The sequence below is a fragment of the Agelaius phoeniceus genome, chromosome 2, assembly GCF_051311805.1.
Source record: "Agelaius phoeniceus isolate bAgePho1 chromosome 2, bAgePho1.hap1, whole genome shotgun sequence".
NCBI classification, from domain to species: domain Eukaryota; kingdom Metazoa; phylum Chordata; class Aves; order Passeriformes; family Icteridae; genus Agelaius; species Agelaius phoeniceus.
Genome location: NC_135266.1, coordinates 38,221,311 through 38,239,128, shown reverse-complemented (window position 1 = coordinate 38,239,128; position 17,818 = coordinate 38,221,311). Strand labels below are relative to the sequence as shown.

The window sequence follows — 17,818 nt, the reverse complement described above, 5'->3', positions numbered from 1 at the left end:
AAGCCCAGAATTCTGCCCGTCTTACTTCTGTTCTTATGATACATTTTAGTATTTTCTTTTTGTGTGTGTGTGTGTGTTCTCATTTGATATTTCTACTGCATTTCTCATTGTTTCATTATTTGAAATCCAAGACCATACGTTAAAGTATTGTATGAGACATTATCCCTCCCCTAAATGGGCAAGGGGCTGAGGTGAACTGGGTGGTTTTTGACCCTTACAATTGCAGAGAGTCTGACTTCATGTACAGTTTATACTGGGTGAAAATCATCCCTTTTGACACTACTTTTAGAAAAGATTATAACATTTTAAGCAAATTCTCAGTCTATCCAGCCAGTTTACAGCACTATTTCATAAATCACTCATTAGCATTACTGAATTTTACTTTAGAAGTGTGTATCAGGTCCTGGTGAGTTTTTATATAAATAGAAGAGCTCCCTTTAATTTCTTCTGCTAACTATGGTACAGAGACTCTCACATCTCTCTAGGGCTTGTTTAGTGTTTTGGTACAATAATTTATTTTTTGGTGACACCTAGAAAACCCAGTTGAGGTTGAAGTCTAATTTTTCTTAAAAGTGTGTAAAGTGAGAGATGGCTCCTGTCCTGAATTGATTGCAGTCTAAAAAGGAGAAGCCTTAGACACGTGTATTTGGTTCCATGACAGTATTTGTGATCTGTTGTGTGCATGGACATCTTGGATATGGAGCAGTGGTATGTTTGTATTTATGCAGGGTGACAGGGTTAGGATTTTGGGGGTTGTGTACCTTGTTACAGTTCTGCATTCCAACGGGAGCATGCATTCCTATACCACAGCTGCAAAAGCACCGCTTCCCCTTGGTAAATTTTTGTCCTGGACGACCCTTTTGGCTCTGAAGAATGACTTTTTGCTCTTCGGTTACTTTTTAGTAGCGGCGAGGAGTTGCTAACACGCAGCCACTATTTATTTTGTAAACAGTGCTCCCGAGTTGGTTACTTTGTGTTCAGAGCTCCCTAGAGAGGCAGGGGTGTCTCTTGCTGTTACAAAATTGCTCCCTTACGTAAGGGCTGCCTGGTGCCCTCTTTGTGCTCGGGCTGCAGCTGTCGGGATTCGTGATTGCTGCCGGTGTGGGGATGTTGGCAATGTGTGACACAGGCTTCGGAACACGCCTTTGCCTGCGGCTGTCACGCGGGGAAGCCAATGGCAAGATAAGGACTTTGCTGTTGGAGCACCATCTTTGGAAATCTGTGAGAGATTCAGGTAACGTTCACCGAAACGCGGTAGATGCCAGTGGTGTTTAGCTTGTCTCTGTCTTTTATGCTAAATTAGTTTATATCATTTATTTTTAAAAGTGTAACTGAGCTGTTCAGCACTGTTTAGTTGCTTGTAGCACTCCTGAATGCCCATGTTGGACTATTTTAGGTTACTGTGTAGCTCAGTGCACCTCAGGATATTTTTAGAATGACATTAAAAATGTAAAGGACCACAAAATACAAAGACTTTGTCCTGTAGGGTGATTTTACCTTTTATTTTGTCTTCTAATGGGAAGAAAATCTGTCATTTTTAATACTTCTGATATCAACGCCAAGGTGATGACTGTGTGTAACATTTTCTGGTTAGTATCCCTGTAGTTTTTTATACCACTTGTTATTCTGAAGATGCATACAAAGACTGAATCTGAGTCTCTTTTCTGTTTCCTATCTAATGATGTTGCTGTTGCTAAGCTCATGTATAGACATAAATATAATGGCAATATTTTTGTTCTGTGTGCTATGGAGACATGTAGAAAGCCCATAAGTTATTTTCACCTTCAAACAGGATAATGGCTGCTGGTATTGTAGTAGTAAAGTTAAGCATTAAACCTGTGTGCCTTTTGTGGTGTGAAGTCAAGAGAGTAAGGTGCATCCTCTCAAACAAGAGAGGGCTGTTCCATACTGTCCTCTTGATCCTGAAGTTTTGAGAGAAAAACCTACCTAAGACTTTGCACTGTGAGGACAATTTGATATTCAGAATATATTTTTATTTTGATTGTCCTTTCATTTTTCCTTTCTTTTTATTGTTTTGTCCCACTGTGGAGAGATATTCTTTTAGCCATTGCCTTATTTAATTGCATCCCTATTGGGTGTTTCGACATCTGTAGATTATTAACTATATGCTACCTGTAACCATCCTGGCAAAAATCAGTCAAATTTCCATGTAAGAGTGGACATTTAAATATCATATCAAAGTATCAAAAATAATCAAAGCACTGTGTGGGGTTTCTTGTTTTGGGGTGGGTATTTTTCCCTGTGAACTCAGTGTTCTTTCTGATTGTAAAATATCAAGAATTGGAGACTATTGGTTATCTGCAGACAGCTGGCAATTGTATTGTATTCTGTCCCATTTTTCCTACTAGTTTTTTCTCCAGCATGCTCCTGTTCATATAGGCACGTATTCTTTCTGTTCAGCATGTTATTTGTAGATCCTGCTCCCTTATTCTTATGTGCAGCTTTTACTGTTAGATTGTTTCCTTCCCTTCCAAACCTTAACTGGTTTGGAAGGGAAGGAAACAATCTAACAGTAAAAGCTGTTAGCTGAGAAGAAAAATTACACCAATATGATCTAATCTTGTTAGATCATATAATCTTGGTGTAATTTTTCTTCTCTCTCAGGAATTTTTCTCCCTTTCCTTTCAATCCTTTATAAGCCTACCAAGCCTGATTTTGATTCTAACTTTAAAATTTCATAAAATAGATCTAAACATTAATCAAAACTATGGTTTGGGTTTTTTTTTAATCTGTTCTTTTTCCTTTGTGAGAATACAACAGTTGAACTAGTTTGCTGTCTTGTACTTTTATGCCTTGAATATTGATACTTATGTGTCTTCATGTCTTTACTATCAATAGAAGTAAATTGTAGCATAATACACGTAATTTGCTTTTTAAAATGAAGCTTATGTGTCAAAGAAGAGATAAAGTAATTTTATTGAGACAGACTTGTGTTTCTCTGTCCTAGGGTTTGTGGCATAGTATGGATTTGACATCATCACAGCATAATCATCAACAAAATCAAGGGGTCAGAGAATTCAAAAGACAAGACGGTAAAATGTTTCTTATTTCACTATGTTTCCTTGTTGCACTTAAGAATATTATTAAGTATAAGGAACAAAGTGTCTTGCTGACAATGAGCTATCTTCTAATTTAGAATTTTCTGAAGAACTTTTGTTTATGGCATTGGTACAGAAAATGCAACAGATAGCACTGTTGTAGTATGCTAGCAATGCACGAGGTATTTCAAGTGTGTTATACCTGCATGCTCTTGTCTTGGCAGCTTCCTGCTGGTGCCTGGCATCTGTCCTCCAGTTACTTGCCTCGCTCCAAGGAATGAAGCTATGACTATGATCAAGCTTTTCAGACAGGTTTGTTTACAGGCTGTCAGTTAGGAGAATTGGTTATTACAAGCCTGATTTCTGTCTAGACAGCCTCAGAACCTACCTTCAAATACCTTCAGGGACTCTTGCCAGTGTTTTCTCTCAAGTACTTTCATGGCTGCCCATCTTTGAGTATTCTAAAGCTTCATAAATTGTCCCTATTTTTTTTAGTGGTTACCAGGAGTAGACAAGGTATTAGGATAAATGCATATGTTTTGCGATGGGGTCTAGTTATGTTCTACAGCTGAGTACAAAAGGAGGACATTTGAAAAATTGTTTTATTTTTCATAATATTTTTGTGTAAAATCCCAGCTGAGTTCTGGTCTGTGTAAAGCCAGGTAGTTCTCTTCCATGTCTATAAACATTAATCTAAGAGAATGAGGAGACATGAATTGGATATCTTTACAGGCTTTGCCATCTTAAATTCTGTGCCAGGTTCTGGAGCTGTAAGAGTGCTGAATCAGATGCATGGAGATTTGCCTGCTCGATTTCTTTGAGCCTCTGCCTTCCTTGTTCTCATCCTTTTTCTCTACTGCTTTCCCCATTCCTATTTCATTATTTCACCTGCCCAGTCTCAATATCTATTTCTCAGGATTCTTATTCCGGTTCAGTTTCTTTGCAAGTTTCAGTCATAGGATCATAGACTCAGAAAATGGTTTGGATTGGAAAGGACCTTAAAGACCATCTAGTTCTAAACCCCTGCCATGGGCAGGCACACTTTCCACTAGACCAGGCTGCTCAAAGCTCCATCCAACCTGGCCTTGAATATTCCCAGGGATGGAGCATCCATAAATTCTCTGGGCAACCTCTTCTAGTGTTGCACCACCTTCACAGTCTCAGCTCTTTATATTTGGTGCCTTTCTCTTTGCTTATTAATTTACTCGTCATACATTCTCCAGTTTAAAACTTATTTTTGTTCATGATTCCCCTTGCTACTAGTTCTCAGTTTACAGATCAATCCTCACCTGATCATTCCTTTTGTGGCTTTAAACAATCAGTTCTCCACACCTGCATTTTTGTCTCTCTTTCCTCCCATAATTTCTCGTATTAGCTTTAACTCTCCTTGGCTAAATGTTTCTGAGACCAGATGCTACCACTCCTGTCTTAATTTCTTGGGAAACTAAATTACTTTACCCTAGCTGCATTATGTAAATTCACCCAGAATAATTTTATCTCTGAGACGAAAGAACAAGTTTGCCAGGTGTGCTTGTCCTTGACAGTCCATCGTCTCACTTCACTCGGCCATGGCTCAGTTTTTAATCCATAAATATCTGAGAAAATGCTGACCTAGTAACCTTCTCGTAAATCCTGACATTTTAGAAGGGACACACTCCTTCTACTTGCCCTGCCTGACAGATGTCCTAATTGATGGCAATTCTTGCCATCATTTCAAGCATCTTGGTGGAGTCCAGAGCGGTGCCTTAAAAGGGACATACTTGGAATGGAGCCAAGTGAAAAGCATCCTAACCCTCTAATTTACAATTTAAGATAATTCATCTGGGAGGAGGTAGTGATGTAGCACCTCATTCATATTTCCTGGGTTACTTGTAGAGATACTTCTTTCTCATTCTCTTCTGCACTGACGCTTTTTCACTGACTTCAAAGACTTTGTAATAAAATGTGAAAAACTGTGGCCTGAGTATGGACCCCAAGTCTGCCTCTTCACCACTGAGTGCCTGATTTGTAGTTGGACTTTTCCTTGCTTTTATCCTTCTAGCATGATTCTTGCAATCCTGCTTTCCTGCTGGCTCATCTTATTAATTTAACACTTCCCTGTTATCTTTCTCTCCCCTCAATAAGCAGACATGCTATTTCAGCTTAAGACATTGCTAAACTCAAATGAAAACTTCTTGTATATGGACAGAAGTTGGAGGCAACACTCAAATAATCAAAGTATATATGATCTTTGTGGGTAAATCAGTAACTTATTCTTCCCTCTCAGCCATGTGCCCATCTTTCCTATTTTCATTTCTTTAGTCTTTGCAGTACCTGCATTTTGACAATAAATAATATATCTCAACTTCCACATAAGAAAAGTGGTATGACTGCATGGGTTGGTGTTCAGGTCCTTTATGCAAAGGAATATTTTAGAAATCAAGAATTATTGGTAGCTGAATACTCACAGTGTTTTTAAGGTCACTTCCTATCTGTCAGGAAGTTAGCTGCCTTTTATAATGTATATTAGACCATCTAATTTAATAACAGAGTCTGCTTTGCAGTCAAAGGGACATAATTTAGTTATTTTTAGAAAGTAAATAGCTTCTGAGCCTAGACTTGGAGATGTTTTCAATGACAGACAAACATGATGAAGTAACAAGGAAAGTACTTGGCAAACTTGAATTCATTATGTGTTCATGAGATAAAATGACTACAGTACTTCTATTTTCAGCCATTTAATGGTTTTTAGATGACCTTTGACTTGGATAGGGCTGGGATATCAGTGTTGTAAATTTGAAACTGAGTGCCTGATTTGTAGTTGGACTTTTCCTTGCTTTTATCCTTCTAGCATGATTCTTGCAATCCTGGTTTCCTGGATTCTCAAACCTGGGTAAATACATTGGCTGGATACTGTGAGCAAACCCTTCTCTTGTTCTTGTGTCCTCATGCTCTGGGCTAAGTGCATCTTGTCTTTTGGCTGAGAAGAGCCTGCCTGTGGGTGGCAGTTTTGTATTTCTGCATTTCAAAGTGTAAAGTTTCAAGCATTTTGTTACCCTGACATGATATCTCAGATTAATCGATACAATACACCCTCACTGCCATCACTTCAGCAGACAGGGCTTGTAATGAATGTAGTGGAATGCCTACACTTATGTGATGATATCACTTTTTGTAGGTAGGGATAAAGTAAGGAAAATTTAACTGTGCAGTTTAGACATGCTGGAAAGGAACTTTGCTTTATATTCTTAGAAAGGTGTAGGTACATCTGACTTCTGTGAAGTCAAGAGCATGATTAACTTTCCCCCCTAGCACCTTCCTGTTAAAGCCCTTAGGCTGAAATGGAATAAAATAGAAATAAGTGGAATGAAATAAAGATACTAAAGTGATGCTGCCTGAAATTTAGGGACTATGTTGTGATTCAGGATTGTGTATGTTTCCATGGAGCCATCTGTAGTGCCTGTAGGACTAGGGCTCTGATCCTGACCTGACAGTAGCTCAGTAAAACTTCTGAGACTCCAAAGTCCCTTACTATTGTGCCCTTTATGTAGTTTTAGGATAAATTTGGTGTGAGCCATTGGAAATATCCACATGGATTTATTGGTATACCTTTGGATGATTTCTGTCAGTGGAGTAATGTAACTCTTCTCCAGTCATCTTTTACAGTCACAGTAGAGTTGCAGATTTGTTCCCTTACTGATCTTTTTGCAGGTATCCTCTTGACTTTGGGATATATAGATAGTGACAATATATTTTTTAATATAAACAATATGTATGATATATATTATTTCCTCATTATATAAATAAAATACATCTTTAAATATTTAGTTTGGATGACTCCACTCCTGTGTGTCCAGAGTGGGGGGTGATCTGAAGAGTCCTGGATGTTATGAATTTTTGGAATCTCTTGGAAACTCTCTAGCGTCACTCAATCAGTAATATCAGGACAAGTAGTACTCCTTTCCAGAGGACTGACTTCTCAATTGCTGAGAAGTCATAGAGGAAACATCTTCACAGCTGTTGATGCATGGTATTAAAATATTTGTAAGGACAAGTCTAAATGGTAAACTTTAAATCTAAACTCTACAGGTGAAAGTATTCTCCTTCTGAAGATGGGAGAACATGTTGCTGTAGGGGTGAAGTTTGTCAGGGCAAATTCATGCTAAAGTCTTGGATTTCATTCCTTTTGCCAGTTGGAGAAAATCCATCAAAGCAGGCGAGAAGCAGATGACTGGATCTTATTTCCTTATGACATTGGGCTGTGACACCATTTAACCTCCTGAGATTAAGCAGAGTCAGGCCAACACTCAAAAGAGACTAATATATTTTTTTCTTCCCTGCTCCCATGAATCAATGGGTGAAAATATTTTTTTTCTGAATGAATCAGAAATCAATTCTTCTAATCCACTAGCAAAGTACTTGGAGTATATTTTGTTACTCTGTGTGGTTTTTGTGAATGAGTCTGAAAATGGAGATATTGAGTGCTAGTATATTCCTCACAGCTTTCATTGTGGAAAGGTCCTTTACTTTTTTAGCTATGTTTTAGTTCAGATATCTAGATTTTATGTGACAGGTGGTGTAAATAGCTGATCATGTATCTTGTTTCTAAACAGGTAATATTTCTACTAATTCTAAGCAAAATTGAGCACGTAAAGATTGCCCTAATTTTATAGAAAAAAAGATGCTGCAGTTTGCAATTTTTTCCGTTCTGACCTGGTCTGTTTCCTGTTACTTTCTTTCTATCTTCCCTTCCCTGCTTGAAGGGCTTAAGCTTTCTCTTTGCAGAACTGACATAATTTTGTTTCTTTAGGTTTTTGTTCTAATACATAGCATTTTAACATTTGTTTAACATGACATGTGAATGTGTCAGCAAAATCCTCTGGTTCCTACACAGGATTTTGCATCTTGACACACATTTCTCTAACCTGCCTCTGACTTCACAACTCCAGTTTTCCACATGATTAGTACGTCTGTTTGGAAAGCTTTGTTTGCATTTCAGTTGCTTTGCCTTTAGAATGATGTTTAGGCTATTTGAAGTAGTTGATTCAGTGCAAGATGTGTCAACAGTACATGAGGTTTTCCCTCAGTCCTGATATTAATGTAAAATCAAGGGAGCTCATGGAACCTGCTCCAAAGATGTTAGACTTACATAATAAGCATTGCTTTATCTAAAATATTCCAAAGAACACTGTAAATAATTAACCTATCAGGCAAAAAGTCTTAAGAGACTTTAAGGTATTATTGAAGGATTTGAGGCACCTGTAGAGGTAACTTTTTGTACACAAGTTCAAGACAAAGGAGTTCACTATATTTCACTAAGAAAAATGATCTCAATTTCTGTATGTTACCTTGACTGGATCAAACTGCCTCATTTTACTGTAAATAAGGTTCTGGCACTAGAAACTCCAGTGGTCTCTGTGTTTGCTCATGCAAACAGATGAATAGGCTGAAGAAAATAGTTCTGTGTGTATACCACTTCCACACTTCTTCACATCAAAGAAGAGGGGTGAAACAAGCCTATCTTGTCAAACACAACCTGTGTGTTTCTCTTCTTTTGGTTCTGTGAAGAAGGGAGGAGCCAATCCTGGCAGACTTTTCAGTTCTGATGGTTCAGTATCTGTGCTCCAGTAGTATTGCTGGAAATGCCCAATATGTACTTCCATCCTTACAAGGATTGATAGCCAGGTCAGTCAAGCCTCCTCTTCTCTTATCCTACCCTATTCTACTGATGAGTAATCTCTTTTTTTATTTAAATGTCATTAGAGTCCATTTATTGACTCATAAGTTCAAGGCTTTTTTTTTTTTCTGAACAAGAGAATATTCACTAACATAGAGGTAAACACTTCCAGAAGAATAACTCCCTTTCAGCTTTTTACACCTGTTATCAAGGAACTAGTTTGATCAAAGTAGTTTTCTTAATGTTTTCAGATATTAAAAGAGTTCATATCACTTGGATTTTCCTTACTCTTACAACAATTTTTATGTCACTTTATGTCACTTTTTATGTCCCACTAGTTCTTTATTTTTCTATTCTCAGTGCTTTGAGGGCAGTTACAGAAAAAATAACCTATTTCCTTTTGTGCACTCCCACAAGAAGTTGTTCTGAAAGATAAGAAGCAGCAGAGGAGTGTTTCTTGCTGTTCAAAGGGAAACTTGTACAAAATAAGTGAATCTGACTAAAACTCTGCACTCCTTATTTGTCAGCATTCTTTGTCAGGATCATTAATGTCCTGGTTCTGATAAAGTTTCTCCTTTGGGCCTTGTCTAACATGATAACTCTGATGAAACAAATATTATTTTTGATTCTCCAAAACTCTGATGAAACAAATATTATTTTTGATTCTCCAAAATAGTAGAATTTTCTTAAAGAGAAATAGAAAAAAAAAAAAAAAAAAGCGTAAGCTTCTGCAGATAAGCCACTGGAAGATTACCAAAAGGATAGGATGGGCAAAAATTCAAGAGGTGTTCTTGACCAGCAGATTTGGGATTCTTCTTTCAGGGGCACAGACAATGCTCAGGAAGAGAGCAGTGGCTTACAAACTCTGTTAGTGTAGGTGCTATGCAAACCTGGAGTAGAAAGTTTGCTGATCCTGCAGGGAATAGGTGGGAAATGTTTATTGAGTGCTAGAGGGGCAGCTGTAACTCTGCTAAAGTTTTATAGATCTTCTTGTAGGAGCTTTATAAGTTAAGACCTAATAAGTTACCAGCTTCTCAACAAAATTGGATCCAAAACAGATGTCAAGGGAGGAAAATCAAGAAAAATGGTTGTAATTGAAAGGTAATAGAAAGGATAGCTTTTACTTCCACAGCTAGTAATGATCACAGAACAAGATCAGACTGCTCTAAGCAATGGGAGAAGATGAAAAGCAGGCGATATCTGGTGTGCTTGGAAACAGGATGATCTATTAAATACACTTATGATATGTGTAATAAGACAGCTTTTTATTATTTCTTTCATAAGAGAAAGATTAATTTTGCCCTGAAGCAGCATTTCCCTGGCACTTAGCTCATGTTTGTCAAGAGCTCCCTGATTACAGGCACAGTGATGCATGTGTTTTCTCCCAGATTAACATCAGAGGCTTGAAGAGGCTGACACATACTGCTTGTTTTCCAACATCTTAAAATACCATAGTTTCAATGTTGGGCATTTTATTTTATTTATATTAATCAAATTTATGAAAACTTTTTTTCCCAGCAGTATATGCATGATATTGTTTTTAATTTTGCTGTATCCTGTGATTAGGGTTCTTCCCCCCTGCAATAGATTCTATGACTAATGTGGTTGGTTAGTCAGCTTTTATTTGGTTTTTGTGCCTTAATGTCAACATAAATTCAAATATTTTTTGTTTTTCTTCCTTGTTTGATGCTATTCTCTATTTTCCTGTGATGCTGAAATTTGAGTTACAAGCTTAAAGCACTGGCTAATAAGTTTGAGCAACTTCATGATGTATTTTTGTGTGGTATAATCTTTTTCTTTGTTCACCCCTGCTTTTATTCCTTGGAACAAAGAAAGTGAGACTTTGTCCATAATTATCATAATAAAAATACTGAGGCATATGGCAATATAAATGACAACACTTGGGGTCTTTATGTTCTTTGTGACCACAATGATTCAAGGGGGAAGAAAATGTAAAGAATCTTCAGTAGAGCAAAGTATTTTATGTTGATGAAAGCATAAATGGTTTCATTTTCCAGAGCCAGCAGATCCCAAAGTTAATATCTGTGATTTTGATGGGAGCTGCAGGCTTGATACAGAAACTCTGCTTTGGACAAGGTGGTAACTGAGTTATCTAAATCTCTAGCATGCTTTCTAGGTGTAGCTTGTAAGCATGTTTTTCTTTCACTGGTTTGCTAACAGACTATTGTTGGCTATGAAAGCAAAATTCCCATGAAAACTTGGAAGGAATCTAGACTTTGCTAAGAAAATGCTCTAGACAGTTTCACTTACATATTGTTTTCTGACATTGTGGTGCAGTTTTGTGTGATGATGGCAAAACTGAAACTATCTTGGTATTCCTCTAAAAAGGAATGAATCCTCTTCTGTTAGAACAGTTATCCAGGATTTTGTTAGCTATCATAAATATTCTTTGCTTAGCAACAGGGATGGCATTCAGGATACCAAGCCAGCTGGAAAGAATCCCTCTGACAGGGCGCTGTTGGGGTGGGTGGATAAGCTTTCCTGACAACACGAGTGCTTTCACTCCTGTCTGTCATAATTTGTGTTGCTAGGATCTGTTTCACAAGTTTTGTGACAGACTTATAAATGATATTCTGGCTCCTTTTGTTTACTGTCAGAAAGAACCAGAATATGGGGAAAGTGAACAATAAAAGGATATGGAGAATAATGAAAAATCCAGGTGCATAAGGCTGTGAGTGTCTTTACTAGGGCAGCTGTTCTTGAAGGAAAAAAGTTTAAAAATTTCCTTTGGGTTGCTGAAATGGAAAACAAGGTATGCTAACATTCCCCTTCTTTACTTTGTACGAACTTGGCTACTTCAGTGAGACATGAAAGAAGTTATTTAGTCACACACTGAAAATTTCAATTAGAATTCAGGAGAATAGCTGTGTACCATGCTAACCATTAATGATGAAATGTATTTTATTCATGGATGTAATTTATATTCTTGCTTCCAAATCAGCTTTTCAATATGAATTGATAGTTTTATTATCAGTCCTCTCAGCCTCTCTGACCTTTTATACTTTTGCTTCCAGGGGAAAAAGAAGATGAACAGATAGTTGCAGAAATCATGGAGAGGCGTTTTTTTCCTGACCAAGCTTATAAGACCTGGGAAGGCTTTCACTTTGCTGGCCATGAGATAAGAATTACAGAAGCCACTGATTGCTACGGGGCAGTCGTCTGGCCATCGGTACAATATTTTTGTAGTATAGTTATTTTTCATTTTTGGAGCCATCTAACATTTTAAGATTTGTTTTGTATAATAAATATACTTTTTTATATGTTATAAACCCAAGGAAATAATTCTGTGTTTCTCTGTCTCTGTTCTGCAAATCCCAAACCTGAATTTAACCTGTTTTTTTTTTTTTTTGTGGATTTATGTTTCCCAAAGCTTACTTGGTATTTCTTGTGCATGCCATAATTGCCCAAGGTGGATGATCCTGTGTCCCCTCCTTGCTTGCCAGTAGCTTTTAATCCTATTAGCCAATTACAAGCATATTTTGAAAGAAATATGGCAGTTTTATGATGATTGCATTTCTGTACATTTTATAAATACAGACGGCTGTGTAGCAGGCAGATCCAGGTTGCAGAAACAACTGTGATGCAAGTTCACAAGGTGTTATCACTCATAGAAGCTGTTCAACCTACTCATGTAAGGAACAAATTTACCTTGTTAATACATAGACATGGGAAAATGTTCAGCTGGAGCTTTCAGTTTCTTAAACAGCTGGAAATCTAGTTGGAGAGAACCATTGTCCTTGGCTCTTGATATAAGAACCATCAACACATTTGCCATACAAGTATTCTTCCTCAAGTTTTGAATATGTACAATGCAGCAAACTTACTGTTTTGAAGTAATTAAGACTGAAAGAAATCTCTAGGGAGGTGGCATGATGCATGATGAAATTTGTGTCCCTAAAGGAGAGACCCAGGATGCTCCATTTCTTTCCCAACAGCCTCACCTAGGGTCATACTGTTTTTTAGAAGTATGACCATAGTTCAGCTGAGGATAATTGTCCTACTCTTCTGCTTTGAAGTCCAAATGATATTCCTGGTTTTAGGAGACCTGGACCAGTCATCTGTACTATATGTTTTGGTGACCTCTGTGTATGTCTTCATGGAAAGTTTGGCTGACTACCAATTATTCGCACAAAATCATGGACTTTACTGGAAAACATATTTTTTTCCTGGAATGGCTTAGCCAGTTTTGTTGTAGAAGGAAGACAACCCTTTGATCTCTGTCTCTTGATATCCTCCCTTCTACTTCCATCTATCTGTACTTGAAATCTGAAAAATGGCAGCCAAATTTTTCAAGAGTGCAGAAACTTTAAGGAAAGTAAAGTTTCTGCATGTTTCATGGAAAGGAATGCGGATTTCAAAGTTTCCCTGATTTAACCTTCAGAAACTTTGATTATGCCAGTCAGTTTCTACAATAGAATATGGCAAAACCCTGAGGGAAGGAATTATAGGAATTAATGTAACTAGGAGGAAATCCTAATGTAAGGTCAAATATAATGTCAACATAATGTCAAATATCAGACCCAGCCTTTAGGAACCTGACTTTTATTATTCCTGGTTCTCACAGACTGATTTCTATATCAGTGCTGTTGATTAAACAATATATGTAAGTTTGGATTACCTTCTCTTCTGTGCTCTGAATTAAAAGGTAGAAAAAAACCCCCTTTGTTTTACTTTCTAGCATGTTGACACTGGGTCAGCAGTCCTCCTGCTCCTGTCCTTCTCATTCATAATTGCTTAAAAGCAAAACTAATTTTGCTGTGTCAGAGCAGGCTGCTAATGATTGCCTTTCCAAATGGTCATCTGTATTGTGAGAGGATATAGCAATCATCTTATTTGTCAATGGAGATTATATAGCTATCAAAGTCTCAGAAAGATATGGAAGTAAATATGAGAGAAATAAAATTAGCAATTTCTATTTCACCAGTGAACTAAAATGCACTGGTCAATGTGTGATCGGGCAGAAAAGCTGAAGATTTTTTTAATCACTTTAACTGATCAGTTAATCACTTTACATATACATGTGTAAGGAGTCTGTTGTAGATGCTCTTTATGGCTGTAGTTGCTATGGAAGTTTGCTAAGTCTAACAAGATAAGCAAATAGAAACTGCAAACAAAGCCAAAAGAAAAGGGGGTAAATCTATTTGTCCCTTTTGAACCCTAACACTAATTAATTATTGCCAGAAATAATTGATTATTGTAAGAACTTAACAAGGTTTCTTGGCTATTTTCTCTCAGAAGCAGTCTTTATATCTAGATGTTTTTTGTGAAGGACATATTTTCTCTCAACCAGAAGTAAGTCCAGTTATAAGCAGGAATTGGTGACCGGAATTTTAGAACTCGTCATGAGCTGTGACAGATTATCTAATTGTAGTTGCTCCTTCTGTCTGTAATAATTCACAGACCTATATGGAGGCATTTTGTATTTTGTGACCTATAGAGCATAAAGATCATGGTGAGCTGTGGTCCTTTAGGGACAGTGCTTGAATGAATATTGCTCATTTGAACAGACAACCATTTTTTTGCATGCTTTTAAATGACAATTCATATTTAGTAAAGGGATTTAGTTCATTAGTTTCTTCAGTATGTTAATGGATTTCCTCTCCTACAGGCTCTTGTTCTGTGTTATTTTTTGGAAACTCATTCTAAACAATGCAATTTGGTTGACAAAAATGTGATTGAAATTGGAGCTGGAACTGGCTTGGTCTCCATAGTGGCCAGTTTGCTGGGTGAGTATGTGATATTTTTCTTAAGCTCTTGGAAACACCTCTCAGATGAATAATGGAGGACAAACTATGTGGCTTGGTTCTTCTAAGAGACTGTTGTTTGAAAGTTTCCAAGAGCAAGAAACAATAAATTCTAAAAGGCATGTTTGGAAACATGCTTTGGTGGTTTTTTTTTGGGAGTGTATTGATACAATAAAGGAGGTCCCAGTAGATATGTTGTCATTAACCATGTTAAACTGGGGATCAAAATAAAAAAATAGTGGCTTTGCAGGGTATCAGTGGCAAATAGACTGAGCCAGATGTAGGTAAGACCAGTGCATCCCCTTCCTTTGACCAAACAGCTCTTGGATGCCAGGTCACCTTCTATCCAATTCTATCCGTATCTATTTGTGTTTCAGTATTTTCCTTCAGCAACTTGATCTCTGCTACAGACATTGTTGTGTTTTCTCTCATGGCACCCTATTCATCTTCAAGAGTAATCCAGGTCAGTGGGTTCTGCATTTTAACAGAACTTTAGCTTTTGGTAGTCTGAGAAATCTTCTTCTTGTGTGAGAAGGGAAGAACCTGAGGTAATGCCTAAATTTCATGCTGACTTCTTGGACTCAGTAATGGGTATTCATCAATCCCTAGTCAGCCACTGTACTTTTAACCAATGTGATGATATCAAGGTACAGTAAGTATCTGATTTCTCCCCACCAGCTGCATTTAGATGGCAATCTGTAGAGTAGAACTACAAGGAAGAAAATATTTATTTTAAGCACAATATTTAAGAGTTATTGGGAGCATCTGCATTTTTTTATTGCCCTCAGTGAGAGTTACCTGATAAAACCAATTCCTTGTGCAGCGGCTTTTGTGAATGGGCTTTTAGTCAAGTGTTGTTGTATATTCAAATATTGTATTCGTTTTCTCTGTGTCACAGGTGCCTTTGTGACTGCCACAGATTTGCCAGAATTACTGGGAAACCTTCAGTACAACATTCTCCAAAATACAAAGCAGAAATGCAAACACCAGCCTTGTGTTAAGGAGTTGTCCTGGGGAATTGATCTGGAAAAGAACTTTCCTAGGTCTTCTTGTCACTTTGACTACATTATGGCTGCTGATGTAGTTTACCACCATCCATTCCTGGATGAACTCCTCCTAACTTTTGATCACTTGTGCAAGAATGATACTGTTATTCTGTGGGCCATGAAGTTTAGGCTGGAGAATGAGAACCGATTTGTGGACAGATTTCAGACACTGTTTGACTTAGAGATGATTTCTAATTTTCCCAGTTTGAACATAGCCTTATATAAAGCAATGAGGAAAGACAGGATGAAAACCAGACCTTCCAAACTGAAGGTCTGAAAGAGGGATATAAGGAGGTGACAGTTGCAGCTGTTCTCTCTTTAATAATTTCCATTTTAGTAGCTGCTGACACTTACATGAATGACATTTCTAGAGATAGGTAAAACAAATCATCAAATTCCTAGTGCATTCCTATAAATTCCTAAATTCAATTTGCCAATAGTGATATACACAGAAGAGATATATCTGTGACATTGTCTTGACTTTTATGTGCCAAGCTGACAACTCTAATAACTTTTACAAGTCTGACCATGATTGTTATGGGTCATATAATGAATATTTCCTGAAGTTTTCAATTACAGCTTTGAACAGCCTCTTATAAGTTTGAACAATTATTTAAAACTTTAGACTATAAATCTTTGTATTTAAAAGTTTTGGTGTTAAATCTGATATTTCCCCATTTTCACTATCATTTTAATCCTTCCTTTGAATGCTCTTAATAGGACATTAAATTAGCTGAAAAAACCTCACCACCTGGAAAGCACACTTTTGTGATAAAGAGATAGAATACATTAATTACTCTTAATGTAATGATCATACTTTCATTTTTAAATTTAAATTTAGGGATTCTTCAACACACAGAACACATGAGGCAAGAGGGATTTAAATGTTTTGTTGCTTGAACAAAGGTCTCGTATTAGAAGCGTACAACAACCAGCTGCCCTTTACAAAGATTTTAATTCTTGGTCTGGAGTTCTGCTCCTCCAAAAATAGACAGTTATCTGAACATGAGGGAGCAACAATGGAAAAAGGACAGTGGCCATCAGGAAAGAGCTTTGCACTGCTGGCTGCTGGTGGCTGGAGACAGAAAACTCAGCCAGCCTGTCATGGTGGGGCTGAGGCATGGATAGACTTAGAAATTTGTTTGTATTTTTAGCATGGGCAAACACAACATTTTCCTCCAACTCAACACTGCATGCTCCTGTTTTCAGTGGCCTATCCAAGACTTTTCTTTTGGGTAGATTAATAAAATTTTTCTTTCCACACACCATATTTTTCTGATTCTGTTTGTTATTTATTTTGAGGCCTTCAAGTCTCTTTCAGGGTAGAGAAGAGAGCTTTATCACCTCTACTGTAGCAGGCAACTGCCCTAGTAATGTGGAGGCTCTGGGGACTGTAAGGATTTATCTTTTAACTCCTATTTGTATTCTCTCAAGGAGTGGTTTTTTTGTTTGTTTGGTTGGTTGGTTGGATTTTTTTGGTTGACTTCCTGAACATACTATTGTTTTTATCTTTGATTCTGCCAGATGCATGTTACTTATTTACTCTGGCAAAAGTCTGGGGTAGAACTATGGTAAATGTGATGTGGAATGTACATTTTGTCCCAGCTGAACATTGGTGCCCAGTGCTAGAGGTGAAGCATTGCAGACAGGAGAGGCTGATCTGCCAAACTTTTCCAGTGGGAGCTGGATATCCTAGGGCATCCTTGATGAAACACAAAGGGTGATCCTAGGCTAAAATTAAAGAAAACAGTAGCATGTCTTAGCCCAGAAGCAAAATGAAAAGAAAGGAAGTTAAGTCTATTTTTTTACCTCTCCTGCTGAGAAATCACATGTGAGATTTTGGCTTGAAGGTTATTAGACAAAAATCTAATCATTAAATATCATCAGTAAATTTCCTGTGATAAAGTTTGTAGAGGTAGAATCCTTTATTGCATCAATCAGTTTAGCTAGAAAATTAGACTATACCAGCTGACAGGGAGTATTACCCCTCCTTACAGAAGTTACTGTGCCTATGTCCTTAGATAATTACAGCTGTAGAAAAACAGACTGCAGAATGGAAATATTTGGAAATAATTTTCTTTCTCCATTGTGTAATAGAAATAGTTTAGTGTAAGTAAATAAAGAAACAAACAGGGATCTCAGCCCTTGCTTGATTTCCTCTCCCTGCTTCCTTCCTCTTAACTTGTTTGCAATCATCGAATCTTCTGCAATTGTAACCATAATCCTGGTATCCAAAAGGGCATCTCAGTCTACAAATGTTTTATGGATAAACGGATTGTCACCATAATTAGT

General features: G+C 37.3%; 1 protein-coding gene across 1 annotated transcript; it reads left to right on the top strand.

Annotated features, from left to right (window-relative positions):
• The first annotated feature begins 1,077 nt into the window (after positions 1-1,077).
• Positions 1,078-16,796, top strand: LOC129117568 (protein-lysine methyltransferase METTL21E-like). The gene is made up of 5 exons (XM_054628311.2): positions 1,078-1,234; positions 2,969-3,053; positions 11,751-11,905; positions 14,345-14,462; positions 15,379-16,796. Exons 2-5 carry the CDS (start codon positions 2,984-2,986, stop codon positions 15,801-15,803), a joined length of 768 nt encoding a protein of 255 aa, XP_054484286.2. The 5' UTR covers positions 1,078-1,234; positions 2,969-2,983; the 3' UTR covers positions 15,804-16,796.
• Positions 16,797-17,818: the final 1,022 nt, after the last annotated feature.